The sequence below is a fragment of the Branchiostoma belcheri genome, unplaced genomic scaffold, assembly GCF_001625305.1.
Source record: "Branchiostoma belcheri isolate BF01 breed outbred unplaced genomic scaffold, Haploidv18h27 scaffold13, whole genome shotgun sequence".
Lineage (NCBI taxonomy): Eukaryota > Metazoa > Chordata > Leptocardii > Amphioxiformes > Branchiostomatidae > Branchiostoma > Branchiostoma belcheri.
In genome coordinates, this window is record NW_017802713.1 from 2,639,335 (window position 1) to 2,659,186 (window position 19,852).

General features: G+C 40.6%; 1 protein-coding gene across 1 annotated transcript in view; it reads left to right on the forward strand.

Moving 5' to 3' along the window:
- The window catches only part of LOC109463758, a 34,912-nt gene extending 19,876 nt beyond the window's left edge, over window positions 1-15,036 (forward strand). The window contains exons 4-10 of the mRNA XM_019760608.1: window positions 3,739-3,858; window positions 5,254-5,310; window positions 7,624-7,791; window positions 8,213-8,483; window positions 8,802-13,274; window positions 13,920-14,047; window positions 14,571-15,036. Of these exons, the coding sequence (XP_019616167.1) occupies window positions 3,739-3,858; window positions 5,254-5,310; window positions 7,624-7,791; window positions 8,213-8,483; window positions 8,802-13,274; window positions 13,920-14,047; window positions 14,571-14,738 (5,385 nt within the window). The 3' untranslated portion in view covers window positions 14,739-15,036. The remainder of the gene's footprint in view (window positions 1-3,738; window positions 3,859-5,253; window positions 5,311-7,623; window positions 7,792-8,212; window positions 8,484-8,801; window positions 13,275-13,919; window positions 14,048-14,570) is intronic.
- The last annotated feature ends 4,816 nt before the right edge of the window (window positions 15,037-19,852 follow it).

Consider the following 19,852-nt stretch of genomic DNA (forward strand, 5'->3'; position numbering starts at 1 on the left):
ATGAAATTTCAAAAGCAGATATTACAGTTGCTGGGTGCCATAGATACAAAAGGAGACTTGTATCCTAAATGTCATTTTAGGTTTAGGCAGTCTGTAACTAAATGTCCCTTAAAATCTTTTCTGCATTGGATGGTTGTATTTTCACAGATCTTTTCAAAATAGCTTTGTGATACAGGTAAGCCCTGATCCTCAGAAGATAATTCTGTATCACCAGGTACCTACTTACTATACGGGAACTTGTAAGGTTAGGTCCATGTTTGAGTCACTTTGATGTCCTCTGAGTGTGCATCTCTGTAAGGAAGAGTCTTACTGGAACCGTGCCAAGCCAGATGAGCCATATGGGCAGGGCACATCTGTCATGACTACAGGCCTCTTTCATGTCTAATTGTGCACATAGGGAGAGACTATGGCCATCTACTGAGGCCTTGATGTGAGGCCTAGGAAAAAAATGTTGTGTTTCCTGCTTTCCAACCGAACTGAGAAAAACTTAGACCCTAGACTTTTTTTTGGGGGGGGGGACCCCTGCAAGGAACATAAATAATTGTTTGAGCTGATCCTCTTCTAAGCTCCCTGATCTGACACCAGAGTGATGAAACATTGTACACATGCTCGTAACCAGGATTTTGAATTGGGGGGGGGGGGTTTCTTCCCACTGGAGCGGCGAAGGCGCGAGGTTCCTAGGGGGGTCCGGGGGCATGTTCCCCCGGAAAATTTTGAAAAATGAACAGTCTAAAATGGCATTTCGTGCAATTTTGAGAGGATTTCCAAGAAAAAAACAGAGATAAATTTTCATTCAATGACAAAGGGAGCAGTTTTTCTATGATTCCAGTCCATCTTTTGAAGAAAAATCTTGGACCTTTACATAAAAAGTGGACCAAAAAGTGGACCTTTACATAAAAAGTGGACAAAAAAGTGGACCTTTGAGCTTTGTGGGGGAGCCTTCCGAACCCCCCCTGGCTACGGGCATTGCCATTGAAACACTACATGTATGCGGTGAGCCCCTAACTCATTATAACCATATAGTACGTGCAGGGTCATCTTAGTAAACCCTGCATTATACAGGAAATCTAAGTAAGGTCAGGCCGTGCTAATCTCTGTGGACAGTATTTGGCATTTAGATTAGGAGAAAATCAATTACGAGGCAGACCTGAGCCATAAGTGATTCCAGGAGACCATCTTGTGGATGAAAACTGCATGATGGGTGGACGTGCAGAGCATGAAGAAAACTTCAACGTGACGTAAACTTGTTCTGATCTTCAAATCCTGTGGTTAAGATACATGTAGCTTGTAAGTTTTTAAACTTTACAAGCTGCAAAATACTTAACCTCCTCAACTTTGGTAACATGAAACTTAAAAGTTTCGTGTTACCAAAGTTGAGGAGGTTAGATATTTTCAAAATTGTTACTTTCAATGTTAATGTGTTTGCATCTCAGCTGTGTAAGTCAAAAAGCTATTATAATATTACAATGTAAATACAATTCAGCAGTATTTTGAAGCAGATAACAACTGTTTTTCTGGGCTACATTTATGAGAACAGTTAAGAATCCTTATCAAAGATCCCCAGATTAAGATTTAAATCCTGACCAAGGACTAGTCCTTCATGACATCAAACACAATCATAATCTAACAGTATTACAGAAAACGAAAATTCATTTAATATATTTGCATGCAGAAGTCAGCCATATGATTTACAATACTTGTGTCCTAAATGTAATACTTAGCCTCATTTATAGTATTACCAATTGTCATGTAAAATAAAACAATTATTATCTTGTCACGGGAAAACCTAACACTTGCTACATACATGTACACTGAGCACTGGGATCCAGTGGCATCAGGCTTGTAGCTAGGGGGTGTCTTTTAGACTCCCGGTACTGAAAAACTAACAAGAAATTAGACTCCCTACTTTTTGGTAGGACACGCTAAAGACACCCTAAAAAACCACATGCCTCCCTTCAGTCTTACTATAATTAATACAAAATTGATTTTGTAACTAAGGAAAAAAAACTTGCAGCCTGTGTTCCTCAAAATTTGTACCTCAAAATGTGGAAACTAGTATTTGAGAGCATTACAAATTTCATAAAAGCCCCCTAAAAAGCTAAATGCTCGGTGCACAACTTTGCTGTGCATAGCATACAATAAAAAAAATGGACACCCAACAAAAAAATCCCTAGCCAAAAGCCTGCCGCTACATATATTTTATAGATGGTCAGCCCGCCAGCAGACTGCACATAAAATAATTTGTTTCTCACGCGAAATGGAAAGCTCATGACTCGCACGAGGTAGCGGGCATCACAGTTTGTCAACGTCCTAACTGCCAGATCGGTGTTGATGGCTGTTGAGTCTGTATTGCTAAAACGCCAGAAGCTTTTCTTTCCCCCAGTGGCAGAGCTGTCTTTCATGTGCTATTAATAGGTTTATCCTGCCATCTACACGTACGCATCTCTCCTGCAGCTGTAAGGCCACAGCAAGTAAATTTTATGGATGACATCCTCCGCAGATTCCAAATCTAATGCAAGTGGGCGAAAAAAAACAAGGCGTGCCAAAAAAAACAACGTTCCTATAATTTAAAATTTTGACTTAATTATAATTTGTACAAATGGTTTTGATTCAGTAGGAACATACATGTAACATATACTCAGCCAGCATCACATATCACTGCATCAAAGTAAGAAACAAAACATTAAAATCAGTCTCAGACTTTTCTTGTCGCCTCTCTTCATAGTCATTTGCCATCCACCTTCCGGCATGGCAACAGACATCTTTGCCCATTTTCAGCTCGCTGACCACTGACAGAAGGCAACAAAAAAATTTTTTTTTCCAAAATCAGGTGAAAATTAATGCGCGCGCTAATGTCATCCATAAAAATTACTTGCTGTGGCCTAAGTAGAAAGCTGTGAGTCAAAGTGCTGTCTGTCTGAGATAGCTGAAGTATTGGTCTGGGAGGTTTGCATTACTGCTGACAACATAATCAACCTTTCAAGCTAGGCTCTGACAGTTCCAGTGAATTTCAGATGGAAATCTCATACACTGTCTGTCTCTTGTCCTTTTCTTCGGATGCCTAGCCTGGGTGTCATCCGATTTGTAATGGCTACCCCGAAAAAAATTTTTCGGGGTAGCAGTTACAAATCGGATGGCACCCAGGCTATCGGATGCCTGCATACTAATTTTTTCCGTATGGATACATTTTGTTTTCAGTTGTTTTTCAGTAGAGTGACAGGAAGTGCAGGGGGAATGGTGTAACCACAGACTGACAGGAAGGTCAAATTGGAGGTCAAAATGGCCTCCCCCACTGGCTGGGAGCAAGTGAGATTGAATATTGGAGGTCGAAAATGTCTCGCCTTAGGCCACACCAATTTAATTTGTTGCTTCTCGGATCGCCCTGTCCATTTTTTTCTGATTTGCAAAAAGAAAAAAAATTGTTTGAGTTCTAAATTAACTACAAAATGCTCATGAAAGACATATTTTGGCCCCAACAGTTGAAATAAAAGTTCAAAATATATTGTAACTATAAACCAGCCTAGTATGTTCACTTCATGGCTCATATTGTAAGATTTCCGGCTATCATGGGGTGCATTGGCCTGTTTTTTTTTCTTGCCCTGTTATTCCTGATTTTTTTCTGAAAAAATCTGAGAAACAACAAATTAAATTGGTGTGGCCTTAGACTGGAAGGAAGAGACAGTGGAATATGCAAATTTGTACAACTGCTAATTATCTTGTTCCCTGTTGTCCTACCAGGTGGTGAGTGAGGAGCACCTGCCCAGCTGGGACACCTGGCTGTCATGTGACAAACAGCTGTGTCCAGTCACAGTCGTCCAGCAGGGAGTAATAGAGGATTCTGGGAGTCACACTCTCCAGGTATGTCACATTTGCCACATTGTATAAAATGTTTTTTCTTTTGCATATCAAAGTTTTGCAAATAACAGTATACTGTAATTCACTTTATGTTCACGGTAGCAGAATTTCACGATCTGACAGGTGCAGGAAAAAGAAAGTCCAGGAATTATTAAATTTTGTTAACTGTTACATAGGTTCACGGTACAGTGAACATAACAGTACTGAGCAAAAATCAGAAAATACAGTAGCCCAAGGCCATGAGGACCATTGTCAGATTATCTCATGCAAATTTCCACCTAATAGTATGCTACAGTAGGAGAGAATTTTGTTGGTAAAGATCCTCGGAAATATCCTTCTTTTGATTGTAATCATATTAAAACAAAGAAATAATGCATTGACGTAAGCAAGGAGCCTTGACGTAAAAATTTAGGGGTCAGGTCCTGAAACTTATTTATACTTCAACACAGTAGCATGTCCTGTTTGCTCAAATATTTTAACAATTTGAATGATGGATTGACTTGTATCATGTCAACTTTCTCAGTACATACTCACAAGCAGTGAGAACTTCCGTGCTTGGCTGCCATCACAGAGGGGAGATGTACACATCTTGTTGGTTTTAACTGCGTTGAATGCAACAAGGCATTAAAATCAGATGGGATAGCTGCCTGCTATGTTATAAAAAGGGAACCTAAAACAGGGTTCTAGCTAGGATTTAATTTTAGCGTAGTGATACTGGCCGCATGTCAAGGAAGCGAAGCGACCGAGAGGGGGGATGGGGCGGAGCTTTTAAAAAATTGAGCTAAAAAAAGGGGCCATTTGAGGGATACCCAAAGGCAAAAAACTTATTTCTAAGGTATGTACAATGTATCCTTGATTGGTAATTTTTCACATTTGATCTGGCATTCTTGAACAAAGAAATACAGTCACAATGCCCCTATGCTGTATTGAAAATTTAGCGTAGGGGGAAAAATTTAGCGTAGGGGGTGAAAATTATAGCGTAGGGGGCCCCTACGCTACTTTGCACTAGGTAGAACCCTGCTAAAATCTAGGAAACAGGGCAATATAGCCTTAGTTTGTATGGACTCCAATGATACAATATGCTAAGAGCCATACAGTAACATGCATTTTGCATGTAGTTAAGGTTTTGGGTATGGTTGCAAATGGAAAAGGTAATTGAATTGAAAGGATAAAATGGAAATTTAATTTTCAAAAGAATTGGTTGTCAGAAGAAATGCTTGCGGTAATACATCTGTTTAGCTTTTTATTTCAAAATAAGCCCTTTGCTTTCAAAATGTTCACACATGCAATACCTTCTCAATTCTTCACGAGTCAGATTCCAATCAATTTATATGCAGGCCAAATTGTTCTTTTCTCAGACTGATGCACATCTCTTGTTTTATTTTTTGTGTCCTGTAGATGGACTTTGCCAACAAGCTCATAGGTGGCGGGGTGCTAAATCAGGGAAGGGTTCAGGTGAGTTATTTTGCAGCTGACAGTAAAGATTATTTTATCATGTGTTACTGTACTGAGTCATGCAATACGATCATGGGGTCATGTGGGTGACAGAGTGCTAGGCTCAGGACCAAGAGGTCCCAGGTTCCAGTCCTGACATGCCACTGATCTTATGGGAAAGGCACTTAACACGTCTTTCCTCACTTAACTCAAGTAAAAATGAGTATTGTCCTGTTCTGTATACAGTATTTATCCTCTGCATTGGTGGCATCATAAAATGAGTTGAAATAACTTGAGTGTGCCCTCACCATGTCTAGTCATGAAATGTTGGAATATAAAAAAAATACAATGATTATCATGCAATGTAAGCATGCAATACAGTCATGCAATGCAACACCGTCATGTACAAATTTGAGTGTAACATTGAAGTATCTATCTATATACATCATGTATATAAATAAACAATAAATAATAAATTTCAAAGAAGCAAGATATGCTAATGAAGGGCATAAAATAGTAGTCTGTTGCATACTTTTAAGTTCTAAGCAGTTGTCGAATATATGTAACATGTATGCTGACAAAGTCACCCCAACTTGCAGAGGTTTAGAAAGAATATCAGCACATGATTTGGAAACGACCAGATGCCAACAGGCAAAGAAGTATCTGGGCTCGAAATTCATTTTTGGGAGTAGGTGTACCTAAAACCTAAAAAATTGGGTGCACAAAAATTTTTTGGATGCACCATACAAAACAAAACCTAATAATCAATCTTACTGCTTCTCTTCTAAGCTTGATCTGAATTGGGAGCTAACTTCAAAATCTTACACAAGTACATTGTACTACAACAAAGATTTTACTATTTTTCTGACCCTTAGAATATCCTGTGTACTATTATACATTTAATATGTACAAAAATATCAACAAAAATATTTGGGTGCACAGTTATCAAATAAAGTTTATCAAATAAAAATTGGATGCACAGTTCCAAATTTGGGTGCACCAAGGTGCACATGCACCCAGTATGCACCAAGGTGCACATGCACCCAGTATTTCAAGCCCTGTGTATGCATTGTAACCTCAATTAACACCAGAAAACTAGTTCGTGAACGTGTATTTTGATGTCATTTGAAACCTTTCAGGCATAGCGAGGAAAAACAAGCATGCGACGCATGACGTCATACCTGTTATTCCTACCTCCAGGCGGTTTGCCCAAATGACAGATTTCATTTGTGTAGCCTTGTCAACATGCCAGGATGGCAGTCAAGTTTGACATGAATAATTTATTCTACATGTCAAGTAACAGTTTCAGACAGCTCCATGTTGTGTCTGCTTCCCGGTGATAAAACAGCCTGAAATGACAGTTGCTGTAATGTCTAATGGATGAACAGGGCTGGAAATACTAAGTGCACCCAAATTTGGAGCTGTGCATCCAATTTTTTTCTGTGAGTGCGTCAGTGCACTCAAATATTTTTAAAATTAGTAGGTTTACAAAATACTATACAAAATATATTACTGTAACAATGTACATTGTGTAGATGTAAAAATGTATATTCTTGTGCCAGAAAAATAACAAAATAAAAATGTTACAGTTAGTATTTTTGCTAACATTCTTTTAAATAACTTGTATGGTGCAACCAAAAAAATTGTGTGCACTAGTGCACCTTTTCCCCAAAATGACTTTCAAGGCCTGATTAATGATAGATGAGCTCAGGAAGTTTCAGATTACACAATATTCTTGCCAAGTCCAATTGTAAATTCATGGGGAATTTGCATCACTGTATCACAAAATGATTAGCCATCAGAAATGCTATTAAGGCTGTATAATATCCCCTCTACCCAATAACTGTAAATTTGATTTTGATTGATGTGCAAGAGCATTAAAAAAAGAGTTTGAGCTGTTTATTTGATACACTGTAACTAGAAAAGTAATATTTGCAAAGAAATTCATAATGTTTACCTTCGCATATGGTCTACCCTGTTAATTCTTACACATGAACATAATTATATGGTCACAGGAGTCTAAATCCCTCCTGCCATAAAATTGCAACATTATGTAACCCAACACCAGTTACCATGGTGAGAGACAGTCTGGTTCAGTCAGGTCAGAGGTCACTGTTTGGAGAAGAAGAGGAAGAGGAAACGTAGCAAAAACAATATGTTTTTCTTTGGTAAACATAATTATAATGAGTTGTGCCTATTTGATGCTAACCACAATATTCAAGATTAAAAACTACTTGATGTAGGATTTTGCCAGGTAGTACTTTCACAGAGGAAGAAAAAAAAACTTTTTCAAGTCCAAACTAACTTGCAGCACCTGTTTCCTACTGTGTCTAGGAGGAAATCAGGTTCTGTATCTGTCCAGAGCTGATCACTTCTATGCTGTTTATGGAGAAAATGGATGCCAACGAGGCCATCCAGATTGCAGGGTTTGAGCAGTTCTCACACTACACTGGGTATGGCCGCACCTTGGGGTATGGAGGAGACTGCAAGGACAATTCTGAGGTTTGTCTAGTACTTTGATATACCAGTATATGAAGTAGGGAAAACACAATCTTAAAGATGGAAGAGCAGCCCTGAAATTGTACACTAACAAAACATATTCTAGTACCTAGATACTGGAAAATGTTCTGTAGATTATTCTCAATCTCACCTTATTCTACATTTTACAATGTAGCTTTGGCTATTGAATAGGCTGTTTTCTTTAGCACCAGCTCAGACGAGTTGGATCAATGCAGAAGCTCCACCTAGCAGCTGAAGTCATGTCTGCAGTGAAACAAATTGATCTGCCATTTCTTGCAATGAGCCTTTGCTCAAAGGGGAAAGATACTGTAGTTTACTCCAAAGCTTATTTTTAAGTAATTTTCCTTTTATTAATGAGTAATTTTGATTTTTTTATGGTGATGCTAATTTTTTTTCCTTGTAGGTGAATGCAGATGGCAACATTGAGACGACCTTGTGTGCAATAGATGCCCAAAACTACAACAGGAGAAAACATGATGAACAATACAAGCAAGGAAATCTTCTCAGAGATCTAAACAAGGCTTACGTAGGATTCAGTCCACCTTTGGATGAAAGACCACCTGCCATTGGCCCTGACAGGCAGGACAAGCTTGAAATTGACCAATCATCTTCCTGGTCTGATGATGACTTTCACACAGCGTTTGGAAGTTTTGAAGAGGAGCACAACATAGAAGGTATGAATTTAAAGTACATTAATTATATTATAAATGTTGTGCTTGCATAATGTTATTTCTAAATTATTCAGTAATTCATTAAAAGTGTAAATTATAAAGTTTCAATCAGTTCAATTACTGTTACAGTACTGTTACAGTACATTTGCCTCAATCAAAAGCTTTCTATGCATTATAAAAAAGAAACAAGTTTCTCAAATTTGGAAATAAGTTGGACCTTTGATTTAGGTCTAATCTGTTGGCATGTTTACATAGCAAGAAGGAACTTATTCAGACAAACACCCAGCTGAACAACTTGTACCTGTTGTATTTTCCCTGCAGTTTCTGCCATGGGGTCTGTATGGGAAGATCTGCCGGGGTCTGTATGGGAAGATCTGCCGTTCAACAGTGATGAGGATGAGCAGGGCGTGGCAATGGTTCTCATGGCAACAGACTGGTGCATGGATGACATCACTACAGGTCCGTCTGCCAGTCCTGTATCTCGCCTCCACCCCAAGCGGAGACAGGAGCGTGCCTTCTCCCCCTCCAGCCAAGAGTCCGGGTCCAGCGAATACTTCGACGCGGTGGAAAACATCGAGCTGACCTCTCCTCGAGGTTCCATCGAGGAGGAGAACATCCACTTCCGACACCACATGGTGCAGAATTTCGCCATCTCGCTTGCCAAGAACCTCCTACACGAGAGCGCCATGACGGCGGCGAGCGTGATGGAGGGGGTGCAGAACTTCGAGATCCAGGAGCCGTCCCATGTGACGACCAAGCCCCAGCCGCTCAGGCTCCAGCCAATCGCCGAGTCCCCCATCCGGGAAGCCGTGGACGTCGCCAGGGCGTTCGGTGAAGGAAACAGGAAGGTTATTTCAATCTTGGACTCGTACGCTGCCAGCGTTGTCAACACTGCCTTTGTAGATGGCAGCAAACTCTCACAAACAGAAACTGCAGAGGTAGACCAGGCTACAACAGTGGAAGCAGATTCTTCCGGTGCTGAAGCTTATCTAGACAATAGCATGGAACTCGGTAGCTCGTCTTTTGAATTTGCCAAGGGAAGTCTTGTCCGTCCGTCGCCACAGATTGACGAAAGTGTGCAATATGAATCAATCGCCACCAGGATCGTTGGCAAGATTCTAGACGAAGTGTCAGTCTGTGTCACAGCTCCACCAGAGGAGGCTGATATCATTCCGCATGATGACAGTAAGGAGGAGGATGAAAGATGCACAACAACAGGACAAAGTAATGGTGAGGACCTCATATACACTGGAAATGAATACGCATCTGGCGATCAAACTGTAGGTGAGATGGAAGATACCATTAGTGATATTGTGGGGGAGATCAGCATAACAGTTCCCATTTCATCAGCATCTGCCAGTGTGCCGGACACACCCCCACCCTCCCCAGCCACCCCCTCACAGATAAGAATGGCCCAAAGTGCCAAGTTAGACCACGGTGAACTGGCTAGTAAGCTTTCGACAACCATGTTTTCAGTCGAGACTGAAGACCAGTCCGAAGCTGCTGATGCTCCTTCTGATGAGAGAAGGGGTTCGGTGTGTGGGATCAACCATTTTGCGGAAGACATGTCGTGGAGCATCATGTGTGAAGCGACGTACAAGGCGTCGCAAGTCAGCGACTCCAGACGTAGCAGCATCTGTAACACCTCCAGCACTTCTGAGTCAAAGCGTACGAGCATCACCGAAGAGTTCTTTCAGTACCTTGCGGCTCAGAATTTGAAATCGGAGGGTAGGTTGTCTCGTCGTGGGAGCGGTGTTGCCAGTGCCTGTAGTTCTAGGAGGTCCAGTGCTTGTAGTGCGATGGAAGAGTTCTACCAAGCCTTGACTGGGAAGGACTACATGGAGGAAAAGCGCCGAGGCAGCAAAGCCAGCGACACAAAGGAAAATGTTTTACTGCTATGTCCAGAAAGTTTCTCCAGTCCAGCGTTAAGTGAAGGAAGCAAACATGTGAGGGCTGGAAGGAGGTCTGAGCCACACATCTCTGTCGAGATGGCAATGTTTGGGGCAACGTCTGTAAGCCGCCCAAGAAGCAGCAGTTTGAAGGAACACACCAGTCGAGAAGAGGATTCAAGCCAAGCACTCAACTTTCCTAACAGCCCACCAAAGAACGGCTTGAGCGCGGGGGGAAGCCCACACAGAGTGAACAGGTTTGCAACCGATCTGGCTGGAGATATCATCAACAATTCTCTTTCCTCGCTGCCTGAAAAGAGTGGCGAAGGCGGGATGACTCCACAAGGAAGGGGAGTGACCGACAAGAGGTCCACCTTCCGTAACATCTCATGTACTTCTGACACTGTCGTGACCAGAACGTCAACTCTGACTGAAGCTGGTATTTCCACAAAAATGACGTCGTCTAGACGAGGGAGCATGCCAAGCATCTCGGAGGATCCTCTACCAGGCAGAAGAGGCAAGCGTCAAAGTTTACCGTGCACGTTTTCAGATTCTCTCGTCGATACCCTAACCCCAGATGTGCTCGAGGGGTGCCTACTGATGTCAAGAAACTCTATCACTGCCAGCTATGAAAAGATAGCTGAGGAAATGTCCAAAGACATTATCAATGCGGTTGCAGAACATCTTGTAGAACAAGAGGTGACCACACAGCATGCTGCTGAGCATATTGCCCATACACTCTCCTCCTCCATTCTACAGGATGCCTTGGGTAGTGTACATGAAGCCAAAGATGACACTGCCCTGGATTTAGGTAACACCGTGGAAAAGTATGCAGAGAATGTGGTCCAAGAAGTCCTAGAAAATGTTCTGAGCAGGCCCAAGATTGCAGTTGATCTGTATGATGAGAGCCCGACAACAGATAGCAGTATCAGTATCATTAGCAGCTCTGAGTTACCTTCTCAGCAGTCGTCTGACAGTTTCTGTGAGGTGGTGCATGACGATTTGAATCTTGTGGGTTCGCTGGGCAGGGGATGCCCTTCCTGTGTGAGCTCCTCCAGCAGTATCAGTGTAATAAGTAACGGCGAAGTCACGGCTACACACCACATAGAAAGATACTCAGAAGCTCTTGTGGAGGACATCTTAAACATTGCCAAAAAGGAGGCTTTCTCAGGGGAGAAGAGTTCAAGCGTAGAGAACTTCTCAGAACAGGTGGTCACTGGTATCATTGGCTCAGTCTTGGAGGAACTGCAGCCAAAGTTTCACGGAGGAGGTCTTGCCTTTGACTCCAAGTCGATACCAAGTTCTACCAGCAGCTTTGACGTGCTGCACGAAAGGGACTCAAGATCGTCAAGTTCCAGAATATCCAGTTCGTCGGTGGAAAGGTGCACATCGTCTGATGACAGTGAAGAGGAGACAACGGTTGCTACTGGTCCTTTCGGGGTGGATGACCGGATGCAGTTCTCCACGAGCAGCGTGGAGGTCGCACACGACCTGTCACCAAGCTCTGACGTCAGCACCCCTACCAAACACGGCCTTGTACAGAGACAAGTATATGCCGGTATGGGAGACTCTGTCTTGAGCTCGGCTAGCAGTTTTGATATCCTTGGTAACACCCCAACACCGGAGGATCAGAAGTTCCCCTTCAAGTCACTAGGGGGCGCTGAGATGTACGAGCATGGCTCTAGTCCATCCAGCAGCAGCATCGGCATTGTCAGCCCAGAAGAGTGCACAGGAGGTGAACTTGGTAGCATGACAGCCCAAACCACGTCTGTAGAGGAACTGTCGACAGTACTGGCCAGCAACATTGTCCAGTCGGCAGTCGGGAGGTTCGTTACCAACGTGATGTCAGAGTCTATGATCAGCTCGACAGGAAGTATAGAGATCCTTAGCTCCCCTTCCATAGAAGAGTTGACGGAAGACCCTGGACCAGGGCTGAAAATGCTCTCGTCCTTGTTTCGAGTGGACACGGACAGATTTCCGTCCACTGAGTCCGAATACTCCTCCGCAAGCATAGCAGTTTTAGATACAGTGAGTGAAAGTGGAATGGAGAATTCTTCCATCTCAAACCTGGCGGAATGTTTAACACAGGATGTCATGGTTTCTGCCTTTGAGGAAACCTCTCATATGCGTGCCTCCAAGTGGTCTTTGGGAAAACAACATGAGGTTTCGTCATCGCTTACTCCAGACATAGGCGGACCGTGTGAGGGCCAGCCAATACCAGCAACATCTGGGGGTGAAATATTCAGAACAGTTCCGAGTCTTTCTGCCTTGGCCAGGCAGGAAACCACTAGATTGTCTACAAGATACGAGGATGAGTCCTCTCCACCTCAAGAAACAACGTCCAATACCGAAGCTGGGGAGGAAACCTCATCCGTTAGTTCAGATGAGTGTTCCACGTGGTACCCGCTTGAGGACATCACACTAACAACCGACCTGCATACTGAACCAGACAGTGGTGTGACAAATGTTTCAAACTTGGAGATGTTTGCCGACTGTATGGCCTGTGCCATTGTAACCACAGCATTTTGTGCTGTTGGTGATCCTCCCCAGCCAGAAAATGGGCACACAGACACTTCCCCAGAGGACAGTAGTTTTGGCATTCTAACTGACAGTCCGGGCGAGCTTGGAGCGCACAGCCAAGAGGAAGAGTTGTTCCAGGATGAGACAGAAGCTGTCATGGTCGAAACCTCTCACAGCCTCATCCCACCGCCCCCAGATCAGTTCTCATCAGAAAGCATTCCTACGGTGGAAGTTGACTTGTGGCGAACTTCTCAAAGATCGCACTCGTTGCCAAGTATGAACAGTTTCTGTGAAAATGTTGCAACTGATATTCTCAATCGTGCAATGGACTCCGTGCAGAGGCAAGGTGGAACAACCACTGCAGGCAACCGACCAATTGCCACAGGTATGACTGCATTACATGGCTGCCTTCTATTCAAGTTTTGACTGCAAGGATATACAGTTTAAGTCATGTCATCTGAAAGAGCGCACTTTCCTCTACTTGCTTCACAACTTACTAGTAACTCTCACTGTTGTGGATTCATGTGGATCAGATTTTTTATTTCATAATTTATAGATTCCCCTAAGCCTTCCAAAATCAAATATGACCAGAGTGTTTTAAGTTCTGTTTTTAGACAAGTACATGTACAATTACATGTATGTTGTACTGTTGAGTAGGGTCCAATTCCACATTATGCCATTTGCTCATATTTTATGACAACAGGAATTTCAACTGCCTTTTTTTATGTTTACCGAAGGAAAACATATGGTTTTTGCTCTGTTTCTTCTTCTCCAAACTCATAAGGTTAATGACCTGAACCAGACGTCTATCACCATGGTAACCAGTGTTGGGTTACATTCTGTTGCAATTTTATAGCAGGAGGGACTTAGACTCTTGTCACCATATATATGAATGTGTTTGAGTAAGAATTACTAGTAACAGAGCAGACCATATGCAAAGGTAAACATTATGCATTTGCTTTGCAAATGTTACCCTTCTAGTTAACTAAATTACAATATTCTCCCACATCTATGAAAATTGTGTCTACAGGGAACTGGGGCTGTGGTGCCTTTGGTGGTGACCCCCAGGTCAAGGCCATGTTGCAGTGGATGGCTGCCTCCCATGCTGACTCACCTGAAATGATTTACTACTCCTTTGAAAATAAAGATGTTGAGCAGGTATACATAGTTTTTGGAGCAATTTTGTTTTATATACACCGTACATGTACATGTATCAAGTACTGGTATCTAGTTTTCACAATGTAGGATACCTTTTTGTTAATTGGAATAGTATGTAATTTCTGTCACTCACTCACTCGCTCACTCACTATCCTAGTTTAGATTTCTCCTTTCCCCAATTTCTTTTAACAGAAAATGACTTCTGGGATTTTATAAGCTAATGGCTTTTTAATACAGTGGATGAATATTCCAAAATCCAGCAGCAAGAAGGAACAAGACACGTCGTATTTTCTTCAACATCCCCACTTCAAGGTTTACATTATAAGTTACCAGATTCAGTTTCTACCTGCTTGCACTGTAGAATGTCTAAAAAATTTACCCTCGACCTTGTTGAAAAGCGGTCATATGTTGTACCGAACAAGCTTTTGAATTTAAATAAAGGCTTACTACTACAACTTACTACTACTAAAACTACTAGCATTATCATTCATGTTGATTGCCTTCTGTTTTTATCTTCTAACAGCTTGAGGAGGTCTGTGAGCAGTTGAGGAGCAGAGGTTGGCTGGTGGCAGACTTGTGCCAGGCTGTGCAGGAGTACTCTGAGACCATCAGACCACCAGTTTCTAAGAAAACACCAGACACGGCACCAGCCTTTCAAGACTTCTTTGCTTTCCTGACAAAAAGGGAGTGAAGAACTATAATAATTGCATTTATTTTGTACATTATGAAGAGTACTGAGCCTTAACATACATGTTACACTTATTGTATTAGCCTCCTGCGCAGACTTCTAGCGGGGCAGTGTTTTTTTCTATGAGTGGCTAGAGCAGCGGCTTCTTTTGGGGGAAGAGGGGTCTCCCTCTGAGTCTGTACAGGAGGCTAACACTAACATAGCAGTCTCTGGTCAGGGTTTTGATATTGTATTTTACCACTAAAACATCTCTTAGGCCACACTAATTTAATTTCTTGGTTAACGGATTCGCCCGCTTCATTTTATTTCTGATTTGCAAATAAAAATAAAAAACTCAGAATCAACTGCAAAAAATGCTCATATTTTGCCCTGAACAGTTCAAAACAGTCCTTTTCATCCTAGTTGTTACAGTTATTCCATCTTTTTAAGCAGTGGTATCATTAAAAGTTAAAAAAAAAAAGATTGTTTAAATTTTGAACCAGTCTGGTGTGTTGACTTCATGTCTCCTATTATAGTACCATTTGGGCCATAATAGGATGCCTAGGCGTGTTTTTATTTTTATTTTTCGCCCGCCCGCTCCAATATTTTTCTAGAAAAATCTGTTAACCAAGAAATAAAATTGGTGTGGCCTTACTCAAGTTCAAAACTGCAAGTTCAAAACACAATAAAAGCTCAGAACTCAAGGTTTCCACTACCCATGGTGGCAAACATGTCTGTGTTACACAATCTCCCACTGTTGGGCCTCCTCCACCTGATGATAACAATCAGGAAAATAGTGATTGGCAAATTAAAGATGGCAATATGGAAACAAGGACCCAAGACTGCTATGAAGGCTAAAGTTACAAACCACATCGCTGGGCACTGATAAACAGATACACATGCCATGCCAGTCTTTCATAATCCATTGATGTAAAAGTGTCTTCTACAGAACAGCTGTGGAAATTATGGACAGTGTTGCATTTTCCCGATCCCCCAAACTAAGTCAAATTCGCAGTTGCTATGAAAATTTAGAAGTTTTGCAGTTGTAATACAAGCTAGATTCTTGAAGTAATCTACTGGTTAAAATTTTACAGAGTTTTACTTTCTTGTTAGATGTGTCATTTTAGGAGACAGGTGTAGATAAAACAGTCCAATGTATATTCTGTTGTGTTTTAAGATGAAAAGATTTCATTGTTCCAGTAACTGAGGATTATAATAATTTGTGCTTGAAAAGGACATAACATGTATATCCTATATCATGTCCTTGAACATACCAATACTGTATTGAAATTGGATGAGATACGGTAGTTAGTATAAGTACATGTAAGATCTATTGGCAGGCCTTTTTTTGTGACAAAAATGATAATTTGGCAAGGTTTGGACTGGTTAAAAAAACATCCACTGGCTTTAGATGTGATTGTGTACATGTTGTAAGTTGGATATTTGACAGACTACAGACACATAGTGCATTTTCAAACTAAAAACGTGCCTATCACTGTTTTGCAATCTCCTTTTGAAAGTACATGTAGTATAATTGTTCTAATGGTAAGAGCACTGGACTGTCTTGTACTGTGTAATACACATGGCTGTGAATATGATATATATATATACAAATGTATACTACAGCACAGGGCATTACATGTTGAATCATGATTATGAAACAGTGTAAAATGTACCTTAGGAAATGGCAATCTACATTTTTTACTGTTTTGTCACACTGTATGACTGAAAAATGTGCCACATTTCAAACACTGACATTGTAATTGTGCATTTTTATTAGCTGAACAGACACATTTTGTTGTCAGCTTGTCACACTGTATGTGCACTGTTACTGGAGAATTATATTATATTATGTTGCATTATAAAATCCAGCCATGTTTTCTGTTGTTGCTCTTGCTGCCTCTTCCTCCTCAACATAAGGCCACACCAATTTAATTTCTTGGTTAACGGATTCGCCCGCTTCATTTTATTTCTGATTTGCAAATAAAAATAAAAACTCAGAATCAACTGCAAAAATGCTCATATTTTGCCCTGAACAGTTCAAAACAGTCCTTTTCATCCTAGTTGTTACAGTTATTCCATCTTTTTAAGCAGTGGTATCATTAAAAGTTAAAAAAAAAAGATTGTTTAAATTTTGAACCAGTCTGGTGTGTTGACTTCATGTCTCCTATTATAGTACCATTTGGGCCATAATAGGATGCCTAGGCGTGTTTTTATTTTTATTTTTCGCCTGCCCGCTCCAATATTTTTCTAGAAAAATCTGTTAACCAAGAAATAAAATTGGTGTGGCCTTACTCAAGTTCAAAACTGCAAGTTCAAAACACAATAAAAGCTCAGAACTTAGGGTTTCCACTACCCATGGTGGCAAACTTGCCTGTGTTACACAATCTCCCACTGTTGGGCCTCCTCCACCTGATGATAACAATCAGGAAAATAGTATTGGCAAATTAAAGATGGCAATATAGAAACAAGGACCCAAGACTGCTATGAAGGCTAAAGTTACAAACCACATTGCTGGGCACTGATAAACAGCTACAGTACACATGCCATGCCAGTCTTTCATAATCCATGGATGTACATTTGTAAAAGTGTCTTCTACAGAACAGCTGTGGAAATTATGGACAGTGTTGCATTTTCCCGATCCCCCAAACTAAGTCAAATTCGCAGTTGCTATGAAAATTTAGAAGTTTTGCAGTTGTAATACAAGCTAGATTCTTGAAGTAATCTACTGGTTAAAATTTTACAGAGTTTTACTTTCTTGTTAATGTGCCATTTTAGGGGACAGGTTTAGTTAAAACAGTCCAATGTATATTCTGTTGTGTTTTAAGATGAAAGATTTCATTGTTCCAGTAACTGAGGATTAATACTTATTTGTGCTTGAAAAGGACATAACATCTATAGCCTATATCATGTCCTTGAACATACCAATACTGTATTGCAATTTGATGAGATACACTGTAGATAGTTTAAGTAAGATCTATTGGCAGGCTTTTTATGGGTTCACCACACCACGAAGTGGTGTGGTGAAACCATATTGCTTTTTCTGATGTTTCTTCTTCTTCTCCTCCTCCTGCCATTTTTTAAATGGATTCAGCTTCTTCATTTTAGGGCCCAAGGTCCTGAAATTTGGTATGGAGGTACAGTGGGCAAATACCCCTAGGCGTTTTTTAAATTATTGTGATACAGGCTTTTAGAATGGTTTTATTTGAGTTTTTTGGCTGTGTTATAGCAAATGTATTACTGTATTAGTGTGCCTTGTTTACCACGTTTGGGCATTGAGTCATCACAATGGAATGCAGGGCATCAACCAATAGGCATGCAGCTTTCCTCTATTCTTCTTGCTGATTGGCTGTTGGGATTTAACTTGATTAACACCTGCATAGATCATTTCCACCTGCACAGAGCATTTCTTGCTGATTGGCTGTTGGGATTTAACTTGATTAACACCTGCACAGCGCATTTCCATACTGACAGTATGTCTGTATTCAAGTGTTTTGGTAGGTATTTCAAGCTTTCCTGCTCCAGCATTGGAATGCGGGGCATGGACGTTTTTTTTATTTTGAAAATCAACAGTTTGCATTATGCAATTAAAAATCCTAACCAATAAAGTAGGGAATAGCTATCCAACTGTTGTTTTAGTTGTATTTTACTTCATATTATAGTTATATCAATGTAAATCATTGTTTTCCCTTGTGTTTCTCATTCTTTCCCTGCCATGTCGTAAAATGTGGTGAACCCATCGCTGTATTTGCTCCAAAGCAAATATTGGCCTTTCTAGTTTGTATTTTGTTTTGAGACAAAAATGATAATTTGGCGGTTAGGTTTGGACTGGTTAAAAAAACATCCACTGGCTTTAGATGTGATTGTGTACATGTTGTAAATTGGATATTTGACAGACTACAGACACGTAGTGCATTTTCAAACTAAAAACGTGCCTATCACAGTTTTGCAATCTCCTTTTGAAAGTACATGTAGTATAATTGTTCTACTGGTAAGAGCACTGGACTGTCTTGTACTGTGTAATACACATGGCTGTGAATATGATATATATAAAAATGTATACTACAGCACAGGGCATTACATGTTGAATCATGAAACTTCAGTGTAAAATGTACCTTGAATGGCTTAGGAAATGGCAATCTACATTTTTTACTGTTTTGTCGCACTGTATGACTGAAAATTGTGCCACATTTGAAAACACTGACGTTGTAATTGTGCATTGTTATTAGCTGAACAGACACATTTTGTTTTCAGCTTGTCACACTGTATGTGGACTGTTACTGGAGAAGTATATTATATTATGTTGCATTATAAAATCCAGCCATGTTTTCTGTTGTTGCTCTTGCTGCCTCTTCCTCCTCAACATAAGGCCACACCAATTTAATTTCTTGGTTAACGGATTAGCCGCTTCATTTTTTTCTGATTTGCAAATAAAAATAAAAATCCAGAATCAACTGCAAAATGCTCATATTGTGCCCTGAACAGTTAAAAACAGTCCTTTTCATCCTAGTTGTTACAGTTATTCCATCTTTCAATGCAATGGTATCATTAAAAGTTCAAAATTCATTGTTTAAATTTTGAACCAGCCTGGTGTGTTGACTTCATGGCTCCTATCGTACCATTTTGGGCAATAATAGGATGCCTAGGCCTGTTTTTATTTTTATTTTTTTTTCGCCCGCCCGCTCCATTATTTTTCTAGAAAAATCTGTTAACCAAGAAATTAAATTGGTGTGGCCTAAGAACAAAATACTAACTTCTCTATTCTTTTAACTGTGATATCTTTGTGCAATTCATAGATTGGGTATACCAACATTTGACTTCCCATTATTCTGTGACGTGATTATTGTACTGTTTTAACTGCTGCTACCGGTATCTTCCTCAGGCAAAAATATCCATTCAAATGCTATATACATTGTACCTGTAAATCCATTTACATGATACTCTGTCATACAACATGACGTGTATAATACACATGATGTATAACTTGATACAAACCAGAGTTAGTAATTATTTGGTATGACCGGAGCTGCAACTAGGTATGATGTGCACATGTCGTGTGGTAGTGTGTCAATTACCACATGCATAACAAAACTGTTGTAACATGTTTCGTGTGCTGACATAAAGATGAAACAGTAATA